Source organism: Mesocricetus auratus, unplaced genomic scaffold (genome assembly GCF_017639785.1).
Source record: "Mesocricetus auratus isolate SY011 unplaced genomic scaffold, BCM_Maur_2.0 Super-Scaffold_100011, whole genome shotgun sequence".
In the NCBI taxonomy this organism is placed as follows: Eukaryota; Metazoa; Chordata; class Mammalia; order Rodentia; family Cricetidae; genus Mesocricetus; species Mesocricetus auratus.
The window spans coordinates 50,154,713-50,174,162 of record NW_024429195.1 but is presented as its reverse complement, the minus strand read 5'-3'; the positions used below and the strand labels follow the sequence as shown (position 1 = coordinate 50,174,162).

At 40.9% G+C, this 19,450-nt stretch overlaps 1 protein-coding gene and 1 long non-coding RNA gene across 2 annotated transcripts in view; one reads left to right on the top strand and one right to left on the bottom strand.

The window, feature by feature from the left end:
* Positions 1-2,315: 2,315 nt before the first annotated feature.
* Positions 2,316-5,157, top strand: LOC121143269. Its single transcript, XR_005880466.1, has 2 exons — positions 2,316-2,615; positions 5,052-5,157. It is a non-coding gene; the product is annotated as an uncharacterized LOC121143269 (long non-coding RNA).
* Positions 5,158-16,510: 11,353 nt separating this feature from the next.
* The window catches only part of Lemd3 (LEM domain containing 3), a 42,347-nt gene continuing 39,407 nt past the window's right edge, over positions 16,511-19,450 (bottom strand). The window contains exons 11-13 of the mRNA XM_005081521.4: positions 19,026-19,131; positions 18,859-18,937; positions 16,511-18,649 (exon numbers count right to left, since the gene is read on the bottom strand). Coding sequence (XP_005081578.2) covers positions 18,486-18,649; positions 18,859-18,937; positions 19,026-19,131 — 349 coding nt within the window. The 3' untranslated portion in view covers positions 16,511-18,485. The remainder of the gene's footprint in view (positions 18,650-18,858; positions 18,938-19,025; positions 19,132-19,450) is intronic.

Sequence of the window (19,450 nt, the reverse complement as noted above, 5' to 3'; positions counted from 1 at the left end):
TGACATCAAAAACATAAATAAATAAATAAATAAATAAATAAATAAATAAATACAAACAATTAAGGTAGCTTCGAAGAGTGTGTCCCTTGGGTTGTTACGGTTTTAAGTATCTGGCAGGCACTCAGGTTGTCTCAGGTACAGGAGGCAAAGGCTCACCGAGAAATTCAACCAGAGGCTTAGCTGGGCCTCACAGGTGTGGTCTACACCTTCGATGGCTCCGGGGAAAGGAATGGCACTGCCTGTGGACCACTATGCTCTGAGTGCCATGATTTAATCAAGAATCTCCACAATGTTTCTAAATGCCCTGAATTAGGGTTCCTAGGGCTATGAAGAGCACCATGACCACGCAACTCTTATAAAGGAAAAACATTTAGTTGGGGTGGCTTACATTTTCAGAGGTTTAGTCCATTATCGTCATAGAGCGAAATGGTGCTGGAGAAGCCGCTGAGAGTCCCACAACTCGCTGTAGGCAACAGGAACTGGTCTGTCTCACTGGGCGTGGCCTGAGCATATCTGAGACTTCAAAACCCGCCTCCATAGTGACACACTTCCTCCAACAAGACCACACCTACTCCAACAAGGCCACACCTCCTATAGTGCCACACCCTTTGGGGGGCCATTTTCTCTCAAACCACCACTTGCCCTATCACCAGTCTTAGAAACAATAATCTTACTTATTATTTGTTGCCTATGCCATCTCTCCCCTGTCCCAATGGCACACTGGCAGACATTTACGTCACACCAGGCATTTACGTCACACCAGGCACGTAGGGGGACCAGGCCAGTTGTATTAGCTAACTCACATGCTGTAACTGCTTCTTCTAACCCAATGTGTCAGAGGTCAGAGTTTAGAAAAGACAGACACACACAATCAGCTCTTGGGTAATAGAGTCCGGCGTGGCTGGTTATAGCATGTAGCAGCTCTAACACCTCACGTTTTTCAGAACACAAGAATAATTTGTACAATTGCATTCCTTGTACCTTACCTGCCTTCCCAGCCCTTGGCAGAGGTCTCATTATCAAATGCCCTGCAGGGAAAAATCTGACTCTTTCACCATTCTTGCCAGAGTCTATGTCACAAAGAGCTGACCACCTGGACCAGTCACGTCTCTTAATTGCTCAGCTGTGGCTACCATGAAAATGGTCACATGCTACAGAACAATGCCCAACGCCGGTAGCTGTGCTGAAGAAATAAATAGGAAGTGGCTGAGCATGGTGGAGCAGTTTCTAATGCCAGAACTCTGGAAACTGAAGCCGGAGCAGTGCTACAAAGTCAAGGCCGTCCAAAAAAGAGAAACAAACAACAAAAAAAAGAAGACAAAAGTGATGAAAAGACCAAAACCAAACAAACAAAACAACCAAACGAAGTCCCCAAACAAGCAAAACACAAGAAAAGCTAGAACCAGAGTGTAATCTTTTCATGGGGTTGTGCTACAGATAATTCCTTTTCATTGTTCAAACAGAGCGTGAGGCTGACAGCCGCCCAAGCTATGTCCTGACTAATACGAATAAGATGTCCCAGCCACGTCACACAGCTTTAAGATGCCCTGCTACCCCCACGTGTCCACAGGAACTGGACGGATGCCAGCCTGTCCTGCGCGCGAAGAATGGACACAACAGGACTTGCTACTGTTCGGAAGCTCCCAGCCAGAGCAAGAAACCCAAATCAGCACTTACATTCAATGGCCCTTTACCAAATTCCACGGCTTTAAAGCAGGTAGCGGTGGGCCGGAGGGGAAGAGCAATCCTGTGGGGAGGTGGTGCCACTGCAGGGGAAGATTTTGTAAGCTTCTCGATCCTGTGTTCCTGTCTGTTCCTGTCTCAGCGAAGGGGTTGCACTGACTCTCATTCCGGAGAAAACAGGGTTTTCTACTGAAGGTAGTGCACTGTACCAGGCCCTTTCTTTTGGGCCACCAACCAGCTCCCAAATCATGGCATGGAGACTTGTTATTAGTTTTGAATGCTCCGCCTAGCTTATGCTCATTTCTGGCTAGCCCTTTCAACTTAACCTGTTTCTCTTTATCTACCTTTTGCCTTGAGGCTCGTTACCTTTCTGACTTTCTTCTGCCTGCCTTCTGGCACCAGGTGTGTCCCTTGTCATTCCTCCTCCTTCTCTCACTCCTTGAGTCTAGACTTCTCCTCCTCTTTATTCTCTCTGCCCGCTAGTCCCGCCTATCCTTTCTCTGACTAGCTATTGGCTGGTCAGCTTTTTATTAGACCAATCAGGTGCCTTAGACAGGCAAGGTGAAACAGATGCAACACATCCTTACATAAATAAACAGTAAATACTTCATAAACAAAAGTAACACACCTTCATGCAGTTAAAGTAATATTCTGCAGCATAAACAAATGTAACACATCTATGCCCAGTTAAAATCATATTCCATAACAGTGCATGGCAGTAACAACAGGCCTGAGAAGAACCGTGCTCAACATGAAGGACACCGAGTCAATACTGAACACTGTGGAAGACCCTTAAATCTTTATTTCAAATCTTCAAGAAGAATGCCATGGCCCTGGCTTCTTGTGGTCCCTAGCCACCAAATGCTCCGAAGAGGAACACCCTGACATAAAATCCAGGGGATTCCTAACTGGACAGAGATGGCTGGATGAATGTGAGCATTTTCCTTCTTTTCTAGATAACATGGTCTGTCTGTGTCTCAGAGGGCATTTTAAATTTTATATAGTTGAAGCCCTGATGCTGCTACTCTGTGTGTGTGTGTGTGTGTGTGTGTTTTAATTCTGGAGCAATCTGAAGTGATTGACATACTGTCTGATTCTTCCAGCTCTGGCCTTTTGGCTGTGCAGCAGTAAGTAATAAATATTTAGTAAGAGTTCCAGTATTATGAAGAAATAAGCAATTGCCCCTCAGTCAGCAAAGCTGCTTGGTGTTGGCAGATTCTATAACGGGAAGAGATATGTAAGAGCAGCTAGCCACCAGTACAAACTGAGAGCATGGATCAACGCCTTGAGGTGGACAAGCACTAACGGGAGACTTCTGGTTGCCCTTCTTTCTCTTCGGCTGGGTCTACGTGCTTCTTGCATTGGAACCGTCTCAATATCCTATAACATCAATGTCTACGGGAGTATGCTTTTTTCACACCTGCCCTTGCCTCCTTCTCCAGCACCATGTCTACCTGCCTGGCTTCCGGCCATGATAATAATGGGCTAAACCTCTGAACTGTAAGCAAATCCCAATTAGAAGTTTCTGCACCATTTCTCCTTAGTTGCAAACCAACTCTGGGGTTTTGATTTATTTATCAAAGTGCCTTCAATCGGAGCCAGTGTCCATGTTACAGGCAACTGCTCTCAGAGTCAGTGAGGCGAACTTTGGCATCATCAGATTGAGATTCAAGTATGGCTCCTACCACTTCTACCACATGGGACACTGGACAGATAGCTTGGTCTCCAAGCCTTGACATTTTTATCTATAAAATGGAACAGAGAGGTTTTGTTTCCTGTATGATGCTTAGCAATTAGTCCCTTGTTAGCACAGGTTACAAGTATAATAAATGTGTCTTAGTCAGCATCCTAATGCTGTGAATAGACACCAACTCTTATAGAGGAAAGCATTTCATTGGGGCTGACTTACAGGTTCAGAGGTTTAGTCCATTATCATCATGGCTGGAAGCATGGCAGATAGACATGGTGCTGGAGAAGAATCCAAGGGCAAGCAGCAGGAAGAGAGAGTAAGCCACTGGACCTGGCTTGAGTGCCTGAACCACAAAGCCTACCCCCAGTGACAGACTTCCTCCAACAAGGCCACACCTACTCTAACAAGGCCACACCTACTCCAACAAGGCCACACCTACTCTAACAAGGCCACACCTCCTAATCCTTCCAAATAATGCCACTCCCTATGAGCCTATGGGGGTCATTTTCATTCAAACCACCACAAAATGTCAATACAAGATGAATGTCATATAACATATTATTAACTTTTATCCCTTCTTACCAACATATAATCATTATAAAACACATTTTACCTTTAAACCTTATCTGATTGGATTTCCTGTCTTAAGTGACTCTTTTTTTTTTATAGCCTATGGTCCTACATTTGTATTTTAAAAAATCACCTTTAAGGAAGTCTGTTCATGTTTACCAATTTCCCAACACATTTAAAAAATTTTACTTTTTGCACTATATTCAAAATTATTGATATTTTTGAAATGTTTCAACTTCTTCAAAGTAACCAGAAGCGTACACTCATATTTGAATATTCAAGCTATTTTGTGAGAATTGCTTGTCATCAAACCATATGGTACAATTTAAAAAAGTATCTCTAACAAAGGAAATTTATTCTTGCAGTCATTCATTTAATTTTTCAAATGCTTGCTAATGTACAGCATATATCATAAACAAGATAACTTGGCAAAATGCTTAGTATGTTAAATAAGAAAAACAAGACAGGGAAGGTTGCTAAAAGTGTTTGGGGAGGAATGTTGAAGACCTCAAAGAAGGAAGAAATCAAGCCATGCAAATGCTGGGGGGGCGGGGCTGCCGATGATGGGTCTGTGACAAGCTGGTTCCTGGCAGCTTGGGGGGATGGCAGGGGTGACAGAAAACCAATGCTGCGCTGGTAAGATTCTAGACAGCTTTAGGGTCTGAACAACAGCTCACCAGAAGAGTAAGAGCGCTAGAGGTGAAAAAATTAAACTTGTCCTAAGGATGGCTATTTGTTCCCCAAGAGTACACCGTGTGTACTTCTCCCCCATGGAAGAATATACTGGGTGTGGGTGGAGATGATTCACCCAACCCAGATGTTGTTGATGGAGAAGTGATGGCCACAGTCTTGAGTCTGTAGAACCTGAGGGTCAACTGCCGTGGCAAGCAAAAGTGTGACCATCAGCCCAGGACCCTCGCAGTGCAGGCTGACCCCATTAGTGACAGTACTACTGTAGTGCCCCAAGATGAGGAAGTAGGATGGCGTATGAAGAATGACTGTCGATTATGGGAAGCTAGATGGGGTACAGCCTATATCCATGCCACTGTTCCCAACTCTGCTCTTTCAGGAATCGTAATAGCTAATTTCTTTTTCTTAATCTCCTCAGCTCCCTGACTCCAAGACCACTTGGCACTAATTTGAAGTGGATGAGAGTGGTGGGCCTTCAGAGACTGTGCCAACCCTCTGCTTCAAATAAAAGTTTCATTATTTCAGAGTGTTGCATGAAAAAAATCTTAATACCAGGGGCAGGTCACCTTCCTACAAGGTGTTGGCCAGGGAGGACCTTGATGTCTGTCCCATAATAAAAGCTATTATAACATGCCAGACGTGGTGGTAAGTCCTTGTTGCTGAAGACACCACATGCTGCAGCTGCAGGATCTAAAGACAGCGGACTGGGAATGAGATGGAAGCTCCACCCCTGCCCACTGGCCTTTGTGATGCTGGAAGGTGCTAGGCAGGGTAATGGGGAAGAATAGTCACTGATGGTCTGGCTACATACGACACTACTTTATTAGTCACCTTACTGCTGCTGTGACAAGACGCTATGACCAAGTCAACTTAGAGAAGGAAGAGTTTATTTTGGACTTACAGTTCTAGAAGGTTCGAGTCCACGGTGGCTGAGCAGAGGTAGCGGACAAGGCGTGGTGGGCCCAGCATCCGGGAGCTCACCTAACAAACTGCAGGTAAGAGAACAGAGAGAACTAACCCTGAAACGGCATGGGTCCTTTGACATCTCAAAGCATGATGCCAGTGGTACACTTCCCAGCTGGGAACCAGGTGTTCAAATGCCAGCGACAGACATATGGGGGATAGCTCAAACAACCACAACTACCAACATACCAGACAAGATGTGGCTGCTGGTGGAGAAGTGGTACAGCCGTTAAAGAGTACAACTAACTGCTTTCTCATTGAATGGTAGGCACCCTCTAGGAGAGGGAACTCATGGCTAGTACAGCAAGCCAGGGCAACTACTTGAAGCTGGGGAAGTAATAGGTTCCTGTGGGGAAAGCAATTGCTATTGTTATGAACACATATGATACGCTTATCAAATTGCCTTTTGTGTTTATGAACGTTTATGTTTATGTCCGTTTGTGTTACATTTACTGCAGCTGTCAGCCTAGGTCATGGAGGGAAACTTGTTTTTGTTTTTGAGTAGACAATAGTTACTGCTGGGACCCAACAAGTCACATTGTGGATAAGGGACTTGCAGTGGGGTGGCATCTCAGTGGTCAGCCACAAATGATTAGATATCTGTGTGGCTCCACCGGGATCGTCATAGGACAGAGAGAATGCAAGAGCCGCAAAAGTTGCCCTGCTCTCCATTTCCTCCAAACTGAAATATTCCCCCTCAGAAGGAATCGTGTAAGACTCAGAAGCTAACAGACACTAAGAGACGTACTGAGGTTTTGAACTGTTTGCCTTTGAAGACAGAGTATCACATAGTGAGCCTAAGTTTCAGTCAAGGATGGCTTCAAACTCCTGATCCTCCTGCCTCTGACCCCCAAGTGCTAGGATAACTTGTTTGCTACCATATCCAGTACTCAAGTTATTTTCTTAAAGATTTAAGTGTATGACTACCTGTGTGTGTGTGTGTGTGTGTGTGTGTGTGTGTGTGTGTGTGTGTGTGTGTGTGTGTGTGTGTGTGTGTGTATACAGCACAAGTAACTGCAGTGGCCCAAAACAAGCCAGCAAGCATCAGGGGCCCTAAGGCTGGAGTTGCCTATGATTGTGAGTCTCCTGACATGGGACCTGGGAATTGAACTCTGGTCCTTTGCAAGAACAGTAAGTGCTCGTTATCACTCAGCCATTTCTCCACCCACACAGAGGGGAAGAGGAGAGGTGACTTCAGCAGAGCAGCCTGCACGCCAGGCAGGAGCGTCACAGATTGTAGCTGTCCTGACCCTTCACCCATTTATTCCGGAGTCTGCTGTTCCGTGATAAAAATGCCTCTGAGTCATCCATGCTCCTGTTAGTAATCTCAACAAATGCATTTGTTCACCAAACGCAACTCAGGAAGAATCATTTCTCCAGTCTGTCAGTGCTTTGTCTGGGCCAAAGAGACATCCATTCATGTCTCCCCCAGAAAAGCCCATCACATGAATGTTGATTATCTCCTAAAGCTGCTGTCATAAGAGCAATCAATTTATGAGTAAGCAGCAATCTATTCAAGCTTCATGCCATGTGACAGTCATGTCTGACTTTGCAATTCATTTTACTTCTCTGAGATTTAGCTTACATTTAAAAGTAAATTATTACCTGTCTTGTCTATTCTGTAAGATTCCGGGAATGAAGTTAAAACTGCTGATAACCTGAAGGAAGTCATGGTTGAGGCTGGTTGTGTTTTTCCAAATTTGCCCTTTCTTTGAATAAGCCAATGTTTTTTGCATATCTTGTCAATGCTTCTCTAAGAGCCCGATACAAACTAAATTACATATTCACAAATGCATGGATAATATAAGATACAAAGCCCAATGATCAGAAATCACTTTGTTGGCTGGAGATATGCCTGTGGTGCAAGCATGAAGACTTGAGTTCAGATCCCTAGCATTCACGTAAGAGCCAGGGGCAGAGGCATGCATTTGAAACCCTAATGCTGGGTACAGGGTGGTGTGGGGGGTTCTGGACAGACAGTAAATCCAGATCTGGTGTCCATTAGCCAGCAAGTCTAGTCAGATCAAGTTCCAAGGTCTCGAGGCCCTATCTCAGAGGTAAGACAGATGCTGAGCATGGTTGGCGATTGACATGGACTTCTGACCTACACATATGCACACCCACAGAGAAAACCACCTTGTAAAGGAGAGACAGGCCATAAATTCTTTTTTTGTGGAAAAGAAATGTCAAGGAAATAGCTTCTATGAAGCTGCAGTGTGCTGCAGGCAATGGAGTTGAGTGTTGGGAAGGCTGCCTAAGCAGGTGTCGAAGAAACCAGAAGCCTAAAACGTGAGACTAGAGTTGAACAAAAGCAGATCTGCAGAAATAGTTAGTAGATGCAATATAGAATATGCAACTACGTTTGAATCTTAGCTACAGCCAATCATTTTATAGCCTGAATATGTCTGAAGTATTGCATGGAGCATACTCAAACATTCGTGACTTACCCGAAATCAACTTTAGGTACCCTTGGCTCTTATTGGCTAACTCTGCAGTCATTGAGATAACCGGTAAATGCAGTCCCACACCCATGTTCACATTTCTACCAGGTACATTCATTTTCCTTAAAGGACCATCTATTTTCCAGTCAGGGTATGCGATTCAGTATGTTATGGTGGTATTCGGGTTTTTTTTATTTTGGTTTGGTTTTTTTTGAGATGGGGTCTTAGTTCAGACTTATCTGGAACCATGTGAGCAGCCTTGCCTCAGCTTCCCAGTTCTGGGATTACAGCTTTATTCTACCAAAAAACATTGTGGTACTGTACTATATAGTCTGTAAGAATGTGTACGTGTGCATGTGCACCTTAGTGTATGGGTTTGTTAGCAGCAGAACAACTGACAGGATTTCCACAGGAGAGACACTGCATTGCAAACGTGGATCAAAAGACCCACAGTCTTCTTTCTCCATTACACACAGGAAGGGACACAAGTGTACAGACATTGGCAGAAGGGTCTCCCTCCCCCACCCCAAAAGTCTGTGAAGCCCTAGCCTCAGGCTTTGATTGGATAGTGTATGGAGTCTGCAAGAAAGAGAAAGGTCCAGGCTATGAGGCCCTTTCAGTGGGGAAGTAGGAGCCACAGAGATCAAAGGGAATCCATCCGAAGTGACAATGTGAATATGCAGAAGGGGATCCATCCAATGTGACAATGTGAGCATGCAGGCAGACTCTGCATGGAAAAACCACAGGCCTTGAAAACTTAGGTGGGCCAAAGGAAAACCCAAACTACAGTGGCAGAACTCTAATCTCTGTCTCTCCTATTTTATAATCCCATTCTGAAATATGGTAAGACTTGGCAGGACTTGGATCCTGAATGACTCTCATTAGCAGTAGAGAAACTTGAAAATCAACCCAAAGGCTTCCTCCTCTTGTGACTCCTCCAAGGACAATGGATATGTTAAAAATGATGTTTGCCCTTTAACAGGGTTGGAGTAGTTACACAAAATATATGAAAGTTCAGTTCTCATAGAGAAAACACGGCAGATAAAAGCATTCCCACTCACCTTCATTCAGAGAGAGATGGCACGATAAAAATAATTCTTGAATCATATTCTGCTCCTGGTGATGAGTTTCAAGAACAAATATTGGTTCATTAGAACAAAAGCTCTAAAACAACCCAAAATGTTCAGGAGAAAAAACCCCTAGAGAGGCTTAAGTAATGTTCCAACTTGAGACAAAATATCAGAACAGAAAAAAGATAAATGTCTTTCACATGAGTGAAATGTGCTCAGCTAATTTCATATTACTTCATGTTTGTATAAAAAGAAAAAAACTGTGTGTGTGTGTGTGTGTGTGTGTGTGTGTGTGTGTGTGTGTGTGTGAAGTAAGGGTACTGTCAACAGAACGAAAAATCATTGAGTAATTTCCAACTTTGCCTTTACAATTCCTTTTGATCACTACTGTTTGAACACAGCAGTAGAAAGCAAACTAAGAGAGTGACAAGTATTTAAAAAAGTTTTAGAAAAGAACTTCGGAGCATCCAAAATTGTAAATCCAACAGAAAGCCAGATAGGGCTAAAAGAGAAACCCACAAGGCTTTTACGATAAGGTTTGTGTCTTCCAGTAGATTCGATGAACTAGAATTCTAGTTCAGTTTCCCTTTTCTGGGAAAGAAAGTTATGTACACTGAATGTCACCAGGTATTTGGGACAACCCTATTGTTATTCTGTCAAATTTGATGAATTGGACTCATAATGCAAACCGACCTTGCACTGGAATTGACTTGACTCGGCTGTGATGTATAATTTATACTATATAATTTGATTAATTAGTATAGCAATGCACACTAACCACTGCTTCCGGGTTAACCTGACTTGTGCCCTGCACATTGCTGGATTCATTCACTGACAGATGTGGTCTGCTTATGACGTCTGTGCTTCTATTTGGTGCGATTGGCTTGCAAACGTCCCCCTTCTGTCCCTCAGCTTCCTAGTCAAGAGATTTATCCCTTTCCTCTTTGCTGAAACAGAGATTTCATTTTAAAATGAAGCACCGGTGAACTTTATACTTTCAAGGACCACAATGGGAAAAAAAATTAAGTTATTGCCAAGGAGCCTCAGCTTAGAAACAGTAAAAGCAGTACTCTGTGGTGGGCAATATTAACAACTGTTTTATTGCCTTGTCCACAGTACAAACAACTGTAACACTGTTTAACATGCCTGAAGTCAGAGATCAGTATGGGTCAAAGCTTGAATGAGATCACACTTCTAACTCCGGAGACCACGCCCTCCATTGTCTCCTCTTTCCAAACAGGGACCTGGCCAGTATTGGAAGACTTCGAATATATACCTGCTAACACTACCAACCCATGCCAAAATAAACATAGCCCTTTCCCAATGTGCTGAGATGATTAAACTCTAAATGTCTGAACTTCATTATCAAAGATTGGCAGTGATTCAAAATAAACTAGCAGAGGAGACCAATTTTAATGAGTGAAGACAATTATAGGAATGAACATAATGAACGCACATGAGGTTTTGTCAATAAACATGTAACTCAACAGACTGCAACCCGAAGCTAATTTTGAAGTCCTCTCTGCCCAGTGTTATGTGAGTATGCCACTCATTCTTGACAGTTTCTCGCCTTTTAACAACTATGATAAAGAAATACACTTTGAAGTCAACAGTGTTGTCAGTAACAAAACTAAATTGTAGTTGCCCATGCTAAGGGCTATTCTTGCCAGGGTGCCGATGCTTACTTCCAAGTGCAGGCACATCTTGAAGGCTTCTAAGGAACACTGGGTGGTAATTGAAGCCTTAACCTGGATAAGGACCATTCCTTTCTTCCTAGATCCTTCTAGAGGAAGATGTAGCTCTCATTTAGTCACCCCGAGCCTGCTCTAGCTTTGTCACTGACTTCTGTGAGTACAACTTCCTAAATATTCTTCAAAACATATCCAGACTCTTCCTATCATCTGACAATTCCTCAAGATTCCCCGGGTGCTGGAGAGATGTGCCAGTGGTTAAGGACTCTTCAACAGAGGACCCAAGTTTGGTTCCCAATTTCTGTATCAGGCAGCTTACAACTATCTGCAACTCCAACTCCAGGGGATCCACCACCCTCTCCTGGCTATCTCTGAAATCCGCACACATTTGAAATATACTCACACTGATATTCATGCAGATATACAGTGAAAATATTATACATAAGCTATTGCTAAGACACTTATATGTGACTCTCAGGTATACCTCCCCGCCCTGTTCTTGAACATCTACTAATACCTATGTTTAAATGTTTAAAAAAAAAGTCTTAATAAACTCCAATTCTTCATACTGGTACACTCTGGAATTCTCTGCCACAGTCAAGAATGCAGGCTTCACTGAATAGAAGTCTGAAAAGAGCTCCTTGGACTGTCGCAGCTGGCAGTGTGGAACTGCGCTGAGGGCAACTCCTACACCACAGAGGTATCAGATTAAGATCGTCTAAGTTACAACAAACTGGAGGGTCTGAACCACTTCTACAGAGATAATATCAAGAGACACGGACCCTGATATTAATAATACCACGGCTCTAACATGAAGGCCTTGCTTTTTTGTTTTTTGTTGTTAAGTAAAAAGTTTAAAGAGAAAAGCTCACTTTTCTCAGTAGTTTTATGACACCATCATATATTGAATTTTTTAAAAATTACTTTTTAATTTTTTAAATGTACTTTGGTGTTTTGACGTGTGTCAGGTCCCCTGGTACTGGAGTTACACACACTTGTGAGCTGCCATGTGGGTGCTAGGAATTCTAGGAATTGAACTTCAGTCCTCTGGAACAGCAGTCAGTGCTCTTAAGCGCTGAGCCAGCTCTCCAGCCCCCCCGCATATGTTGAATTCTTATGTACCAGAATGTCTTTAAAAGTCACATGTTTGTTAACTATATTACCTCAGTTACTTGGTTATTACACTACACACCCTTAACAAAACTCCTTTCCAGAAAGTCACTGTCTCACTGGGCATTTGCTGCTTCACAGGAGCCACATCTATTCCTGCCCAGTGTTAAAATGTGCTTTCCAGCGTCTTGCAAACTGTCATTCAACAATATGAATGTAATGAAAACACCCTCTAAGATGGACTTCCGAGGACCGGCGTTGGTGGTGCACACCTTTAATCCCAGCACTCGAGAGGCAGAGGCAGGCGGATCTCTGTGAGTTCGAGGCCAGCCTGATCTACAGAGCGAGTTCCAGGACAGCCTCCAAAACAATACAGAGAAACCCTGTCTAGAAAAACCAAAAAAAAAAAAAAAAAAAAAAAAAAAAAGTACTTCCAAGACTCTCAAAATGTTTAGGCTCTCAGGAAGTCAACGAGAACGACAGAAAACTGCTCAAATCCCAAGCATGGCCAGAGACTATGTGAGTGACAGGACAGAGGCTGACGCTGTACAACACGAAGGCGGGCCTAGAGACAGCCTGGCACAAAAACGGTCTGCGGCAACTCTTCAAAAATGATTCCAACTTTGGAGAAGAAACCAAACACTTGGAAATCACCATCATATGCTCCTAAAATACTTTTGTCAGAAAAAAATATGAAGAAATTCTGGAAGTTAGTATAATTATAATCTAACTTGCTACATATAAAACGTTAGTAACTTTAATAAAGTACTTCAAGTTAACCTCTAGTGAAAACTGTTATGAAAATCTGGTCCCTAATTAAGGTGAATTTAAGTGATTTTGAGTGTCAGTGAAGCCAATATGAGGATCTACTTCAATGAAGGCATTTATTCTCTCCCTTTATCTGCTAACAATTTAACATATTTAATTAGCTGCATTCTAGTAGAGCCAGCCTACTTTTATTAATCATATTTTCATTAATACTGCCTGCCTACTTCAGTCTTCCCGTTGATATTCTAGGATTTCAATTAAAATCACTACACATGGATCTATGCCTACAGGCGCTTTACTAGACTTGTACTAACCCACAGAAAGGAAGAATTAGCTCACTCGTTATATTCACTCTATTAATAAGGACAATCTTTTTGTTTTCCTCGAGTTCTCTTGGAGAAGTTTCTCACATGGGTCTTTCACCTTTCTTTTTAGGTTTATTCCCAGGATGCGTATCTTGATCAAATCACTATCTAAGCTAGAATGCTCCCACTGAATACATGGGCACTGACACCAAGAACAGTATGCCATTTCTTCAAAGACTGAGGATGAGTTGTAACTATGGGGACAAAAAGGAACAGTTTAACAACTTATTTCCGGAGACACAATGATAGCTTGAATAAATCGCTCATAAAACTTAAATAATAACTTTTTACATAAACTGATCATAAAGGAAACCTTGAAGCCAGGATAAAAAGCAAAAGGATAACCCAGTGACACGATCAGTGGAGAGCCAATGGCGGCCGAAAGGTGTCTGTAGATCTTTAGTGACCTGGAGGCTGCAGCAGCAACAGACACATTCTTCTCATGTCTACAGGGACTACTTTCCAAAAAAGGCCATGTGCTGTGGCACAAAACAAGCTTCAGTACATAGGAAAAGGCCGAGACAATACAAAGTATGTCCCTAAAATACATGGCTTAAATCAGCCATAATCAACTACTATGGAATCTGGAGAGATCACCAGCCTGCAGGCATGAAATACACTTCTAAGCAAGCAACGGGGTCAAGAAGAAATTTCAAGGGAAACCGAAACACTTTAAGATGAAAAAGGAGCTACAATATGCCAAAACTCATGGAAGGCAACTAAAACAATGCTTGCAAAGAAATGCATAATGCTAAGATTTCAGAGCAGTATCTAAATACCATGCCTTAAGACATGGATAAACAAGACCTACAGTAAGCAGAACAACCGACTAGGACAGAATTTAATGATACAGAAAATAGAAAAATAAGTAAAATAAAACAAAAAATTATGGATTTTGAAATCATCAACAAGTTACAATGACAAGGGAAAGAAATCAAAGACTCAATTTATGAAAATTATGTAAATTATGTGTTAGGGAGTCATTCCAGAAGCAGGGCTATAAGGGAATGGTGTGGACATTAATACACCAATTAGATGATAGATGGCATGGGAAATTTCTAGTAGGAGACAAATTACTGAATTTGATTAAGAAGAAATGTGAGTAGATTTGGCAAATAAGAAAAAATGATTTAGTATTAATAATAAATAATTCTAATAGTAATTAATAATAAACGACCCACAAATGCCCTGACCCCGAAGCCTTTTCTGGTAAACAGTACCAAACTTTTAGATGACCACATCAGTTTCTGTTTCAAAAGGTGAAGAGCATTTATTAAGTCATTCTAGGTTTAGTCTTAACCTACTAAAACCAGACAAGACCTCACAAGAAAATTGTAGTCTGTTATGAATGCAGAAGCAGAAATCCTCAACAAAACTATCAGACCAAACCCAGAAACATATAAAAAGGTTTGCAAATCATGACCAGCACATGAGATTTATCATACAGCGCAAGACTGTCTTAGCATTTGAAAATCAGCCCCATTTTAATAGACTAAAAGACAAAAATGGCATTATCATAGTAGATTTTTAAAAAATGGTAACATCCAAAGATTCCTGATAAAAGCAAACAACAAACTAGAAACTGAACTTCAAACTGACAAACCCAAATTAGAAAACATCATGAGATGAATAAAATCACACTTTACTGCTGACATGATAATCAGAAGTACTGGGAGCCAGTGGAACGAACCTTTGGGAGGCGGGACTTACTGGGAGGTCCTTCTATTGAGGTCATGCTCTTGCAGGTGATGGTGGGACACTGGCCTCTTCACCCTATGGTACATAAAATCAAAACAACAATTATTTACAGGTATTCTGAGTTGTATGTTTCCTTTCCATTCCATTTTTGCTTGTACAGCAGCTTTGTAGTTTCATACAACTCTGTAGGTGTGTTTTCCAATTTTGGTTGTGAGCCTAGCCTTTAACAGCTGAGCCATCTCTCCAGCCCTGTTACAGTGTTCTCTATGCCTAAATTCCCCCTTCCAAATTCAGGAGTGCGTGCAGTTCTTTGATGTCTAAGGAGAAAAAGTAAATCTAAACACACGGGTTCTATTGGCTTTTAAATCTAAACATCAACAAAATGTGTCTATTATGTTGTCTGCTGGGTTTCCTTAACAGGGATTGGGAACAAAAGATGAGCACCCAGGGTATCAGTTTCTTTATGACACAAGTCCCAGTTCCTAATGATTCTCAGCTCCCAAGCATGTGACAATGACTGCCTACATTCTGCCTGGGTTGGTGCGCTCTGATAAGCCACATGGAGAAGGTGATTTGCCGAGACAGGCCTAGGAGAAAAGGGTAAGGGTAAAGAAGTCATGTAGATGACCTATGATTTCATGATATGAAAAGCAGGAAATGGTTTCTGGAGTAAATCTTATTAAAGATGTTTGGCACACAGAATGTCTAAACACTGCTCACTTAGAAACGTGTTATGCAAACTGTAAACTCCAAAAGCCCAATATGAGGCTCTGATATGTATAACACATTCAAGAATGCACACAGCAGTGAGTATGATGAAAAAGGGCCTTATCACATGGCTCCACACACGGGCTCTTATGATCTAGACCCAGTGGGTGCCTTATCCCATACCTCCCCTGTTCTGTATCTGAGCTACTAAGATGCATCCAAGTTCCTCTGTATCTCAGAATCCTGTCTATTTTCCTTCCATGTTATCCACATTCTTGTAACTTACTATATTCCTCCTCCAGATGTGACCATCTTTAGTTATTAGCCTGTGCTTTCCATCTCTGTATTCCTAACAGAGACAACCAGTGTCAACTACATTAACAAGCCATAAGTCTACCGTGTGACTAATGAGGTAAATCTAAAGGACTGATCGTGACTGCTTTATAATGGGCTAAGGCTTTCAGTCACAATGCATAAACTGTTCTTTGCCGAGGAAACTAGTTGAACTAAAGTGCTTAGTGACCCAGCTGATTTACATTTTTGTCACCATTTGATCCAAACATTTGAGGGTTAAACGAGGACATTTTCATAAAGAAAAGCAAAGTTAGAAGATGGAGATTAGTGAGAACAGGAAAAGGAGAAGGTAATGGGGGATGAATATACATGATATACACGCATACAAATATAAAAAAGCACATTACTATGTATAACTAACATATGCTAATTGTTCTAAAATGCTGAAAAATATGAGTGGTGACTCAGCCCTGCAATCTTAGGACTTGAAAGGGTAAGTACGACTCCCAAGTCAGGCCAGGCCACAGGCTGAGGCGGGAGGACTCCTGAGTCGGTGGCCAGCCTATACTACGTAGTGAGCTGCAGGCCAGCATAGGACAGAGTGAAACTAAAAGCAACACACAAGAAACTAACTTTATGGTCCTCATCCTTATAAACACAGAGCCATCCATAGAGCCTCAGATAAAAGATTTAAAATAAAGACACCCACTTTCACTGGCAAAAGGAAAGACACGAGACACTTTATAAGTTTCTTTAAAACAAACACGCATTTTTAAAAAACCTAATAAATTTTTAATTAGAATGTTTTCCTTCTTTTTTAAACAGAACAAAAAAACAAAACAAAACAGATTACATCAAACCAGAACTTTTCAAATAATACCTAATTATTATACACATTCCCATCTGTCTTCTAGGGAGGACTCTTGGTCAGCTTAAAGAGTTCCAGGTAAAATAAGCTACATAATAGTATATATTACAATAATAAATGTACAATGTATACATGAAATACATCTTAAAAGCAAAAAAAAAGATGCATCTGCATCCAAAGGTGACCTGTTAAAATGCCACAACTATTTTTTTACATTCACTCTTGCAACAGGTTACAAGATAGGGTCACTAAGCTCAAATAAATCACTATGATGCACATAAAATACAGAAAGACTGGTTACTTTATATATTATATATTTATACTTTTAACACGTTAGCATCTGAGACATAAATTGAGAATTTAACATTCACTCTCTTCTGATAACAGACATTTATTCTTCATAAACATGGTGCCCACAGAAGCACACAGGTAAGGCACAAAGGGTTTTCTTACAGAATAGTGTGCATCATGTTTACTAAGCAGAAAACGTGCATATCTGTGCAAGTTCATGCTGCAAACCCAACACATATACAACAAAAAGAAAGCTGAACTTAAACAAGTATTGCAATTGGTAATCCAGCTGTGCCACATATTCATTTGGACCAACAATGATATATCCAGAAGATTATTTTTCAAAAAGCCAATTTTTAGGTTACAAATAAACCTTGATCAGTAACTATTCTGATGTGAAATCATAAGCAATAATAAAGTAGCTTTACTGAACAAACACTAAAACACAAACCAATGGTCATTTATTTGTGCATTTTCTACATTGCAAACTTTCGTGGCCCAACATTCCAAGGATAATTTGTCTAATACATTTTGCTGCAACAACATGCCTGCTCTACACTGAACATAGAACAGGAGCTATAAACAGACTGGAAAAATGACATACTCCCAATAGCACTGCTATAGCCCCAGTATTTATGATAAATACAGCTTTTCACAAAATATTTTTCCAGTATCTGCCAATTGCTTCTTTATTGCTCACATAAATTTGAACTCATTACAACTGGTGCCAGAACTTTTACACAAAATCATACTCAGGCATTTTTATATAAAATCTATAAAAGGTATTTTAAACAATGTATCTAATACTTCCAGGTATTTGGCTGTTTGATCATCTATGACAGTACAGCCATATGTATTTATCTGTGTATTTATGTACATATGTACAATTACATATGTACATAAACACACAGCTATGCACATACATATATACACAAATTAGATTATGAATAAAATAAAGCTTATTGTACTGCTAATGCAGACATTCTCACAAAACAAGACTTTCACTACCATCAGCATTTATACATATGTACAAAAGTCAATTTAAGTACATGTACATCCACTTACACATGTATGCAACCATTAAAACCAAATAAATTTCCCCATATTCCAGCTGCAGTAAATGAACCTTTTACAAGCAACAGAAACCTAAGATTGAAGTGGGAAATGAACAGTTTTACCACAGTAGCTTGTAAGGAACTACGCAGCGGACTGTATACAAAAATTCACATTCGTTCACAAGAAATTATGGAAATATAAAAAGGCTGCTTCGCCATGCTTTTGTGTGGTTATCTAATCACTTCTTAGTGCAAAAATATAACCACCATCTCTGAAACGCTTCATATAAAGTCAGTGCTCCTCGTGCACAACTTAAAATGCATTGGCTCAACTGAGCTCCATAGCCTGAAGAAACCAGTAATTCTGCCTACTCAGCATTGCTGCTGCACTGCTAAATCCCTTTGCAACCTTCAAACAGCTGTCCTCAGCAATAAAAATATTACATACAAAAATCATTTTAAAAGGAAGACGGGAAGCCAAACGGGAACTTTTCCTATTTAAATAAAGTCCTAGGAGTGAAGGGATCTCTTCAGGAACTTCCTTGAGAATTGGCTAGGCCAGTCCGAAGGCGCAGGTGCGACATAGAGTTCATATGTTTATTTGATGGCTTCAAGGGAGTGTTGCAAGTAAGAGCTTGGGGAAAGCGATGGTGGTATCTATCTAGTCGTAAGTATTTTACTGTAACCAACTTCCCTGTTGTAAGATAAAAATAGTATTTTAGATCTATAAAATTGTTTAGTATTTGCAGAAAATTAACTATAGTAAAGACTAAACACAAAACAAACGCATCTAAAATTATTATTCAAAAAGTGCTACCCTAAAACTATTCCATTTAAAATCAGACATAATGTAAAATGGAACTAATTTTCCTTTCCAAATCTTTGTACTACTCAAATTCTTACCATCAAACCAAGAGCCATGCAATGCTTTAAAAGCCTTTCCAGCATATTCCGGAGACAGACATTTAACATACACACAACCCTATAGAAGAAAGGAGAGAGAAAAGAATAGTCTTAATTTAGCAGCCACAGATACAAAATACTGTGTTCAATATTAGACATGCTTTTACCTCACGTGAGTTTTTGTCTACTGCAATATGAACGATGCCATCATTATCGCTGCATTTTTCTAAAATTGCTTCTTGAATTGCCAAATGCCATTGATCTCCTATTTCCCTGAAATTAAGAAAAACAAAATCAACCACGCTATTTCTACTCTGTATTCACTATCACACCACAAACAAACTCAGCCATTCTGTGTATTGGTATACTTGCACATTGTTTCATTTCTTTTTCCAGATTAGTATTAGCATTAAAGCTGCAAGAGTAGAACACTGTTTCCTTTTTGTTATTTTATTTAATATAAACACTACATTCCAAGCTTCTTTTCCAAAATAAAAGGTCCCAGGTCAAACAGAGTGCATGGTCATCGCACCTCAGCAAGCACTTCAAGGCACCTGTTATAGTACTCATGCTTATCTCTCTTGCTGTGGGT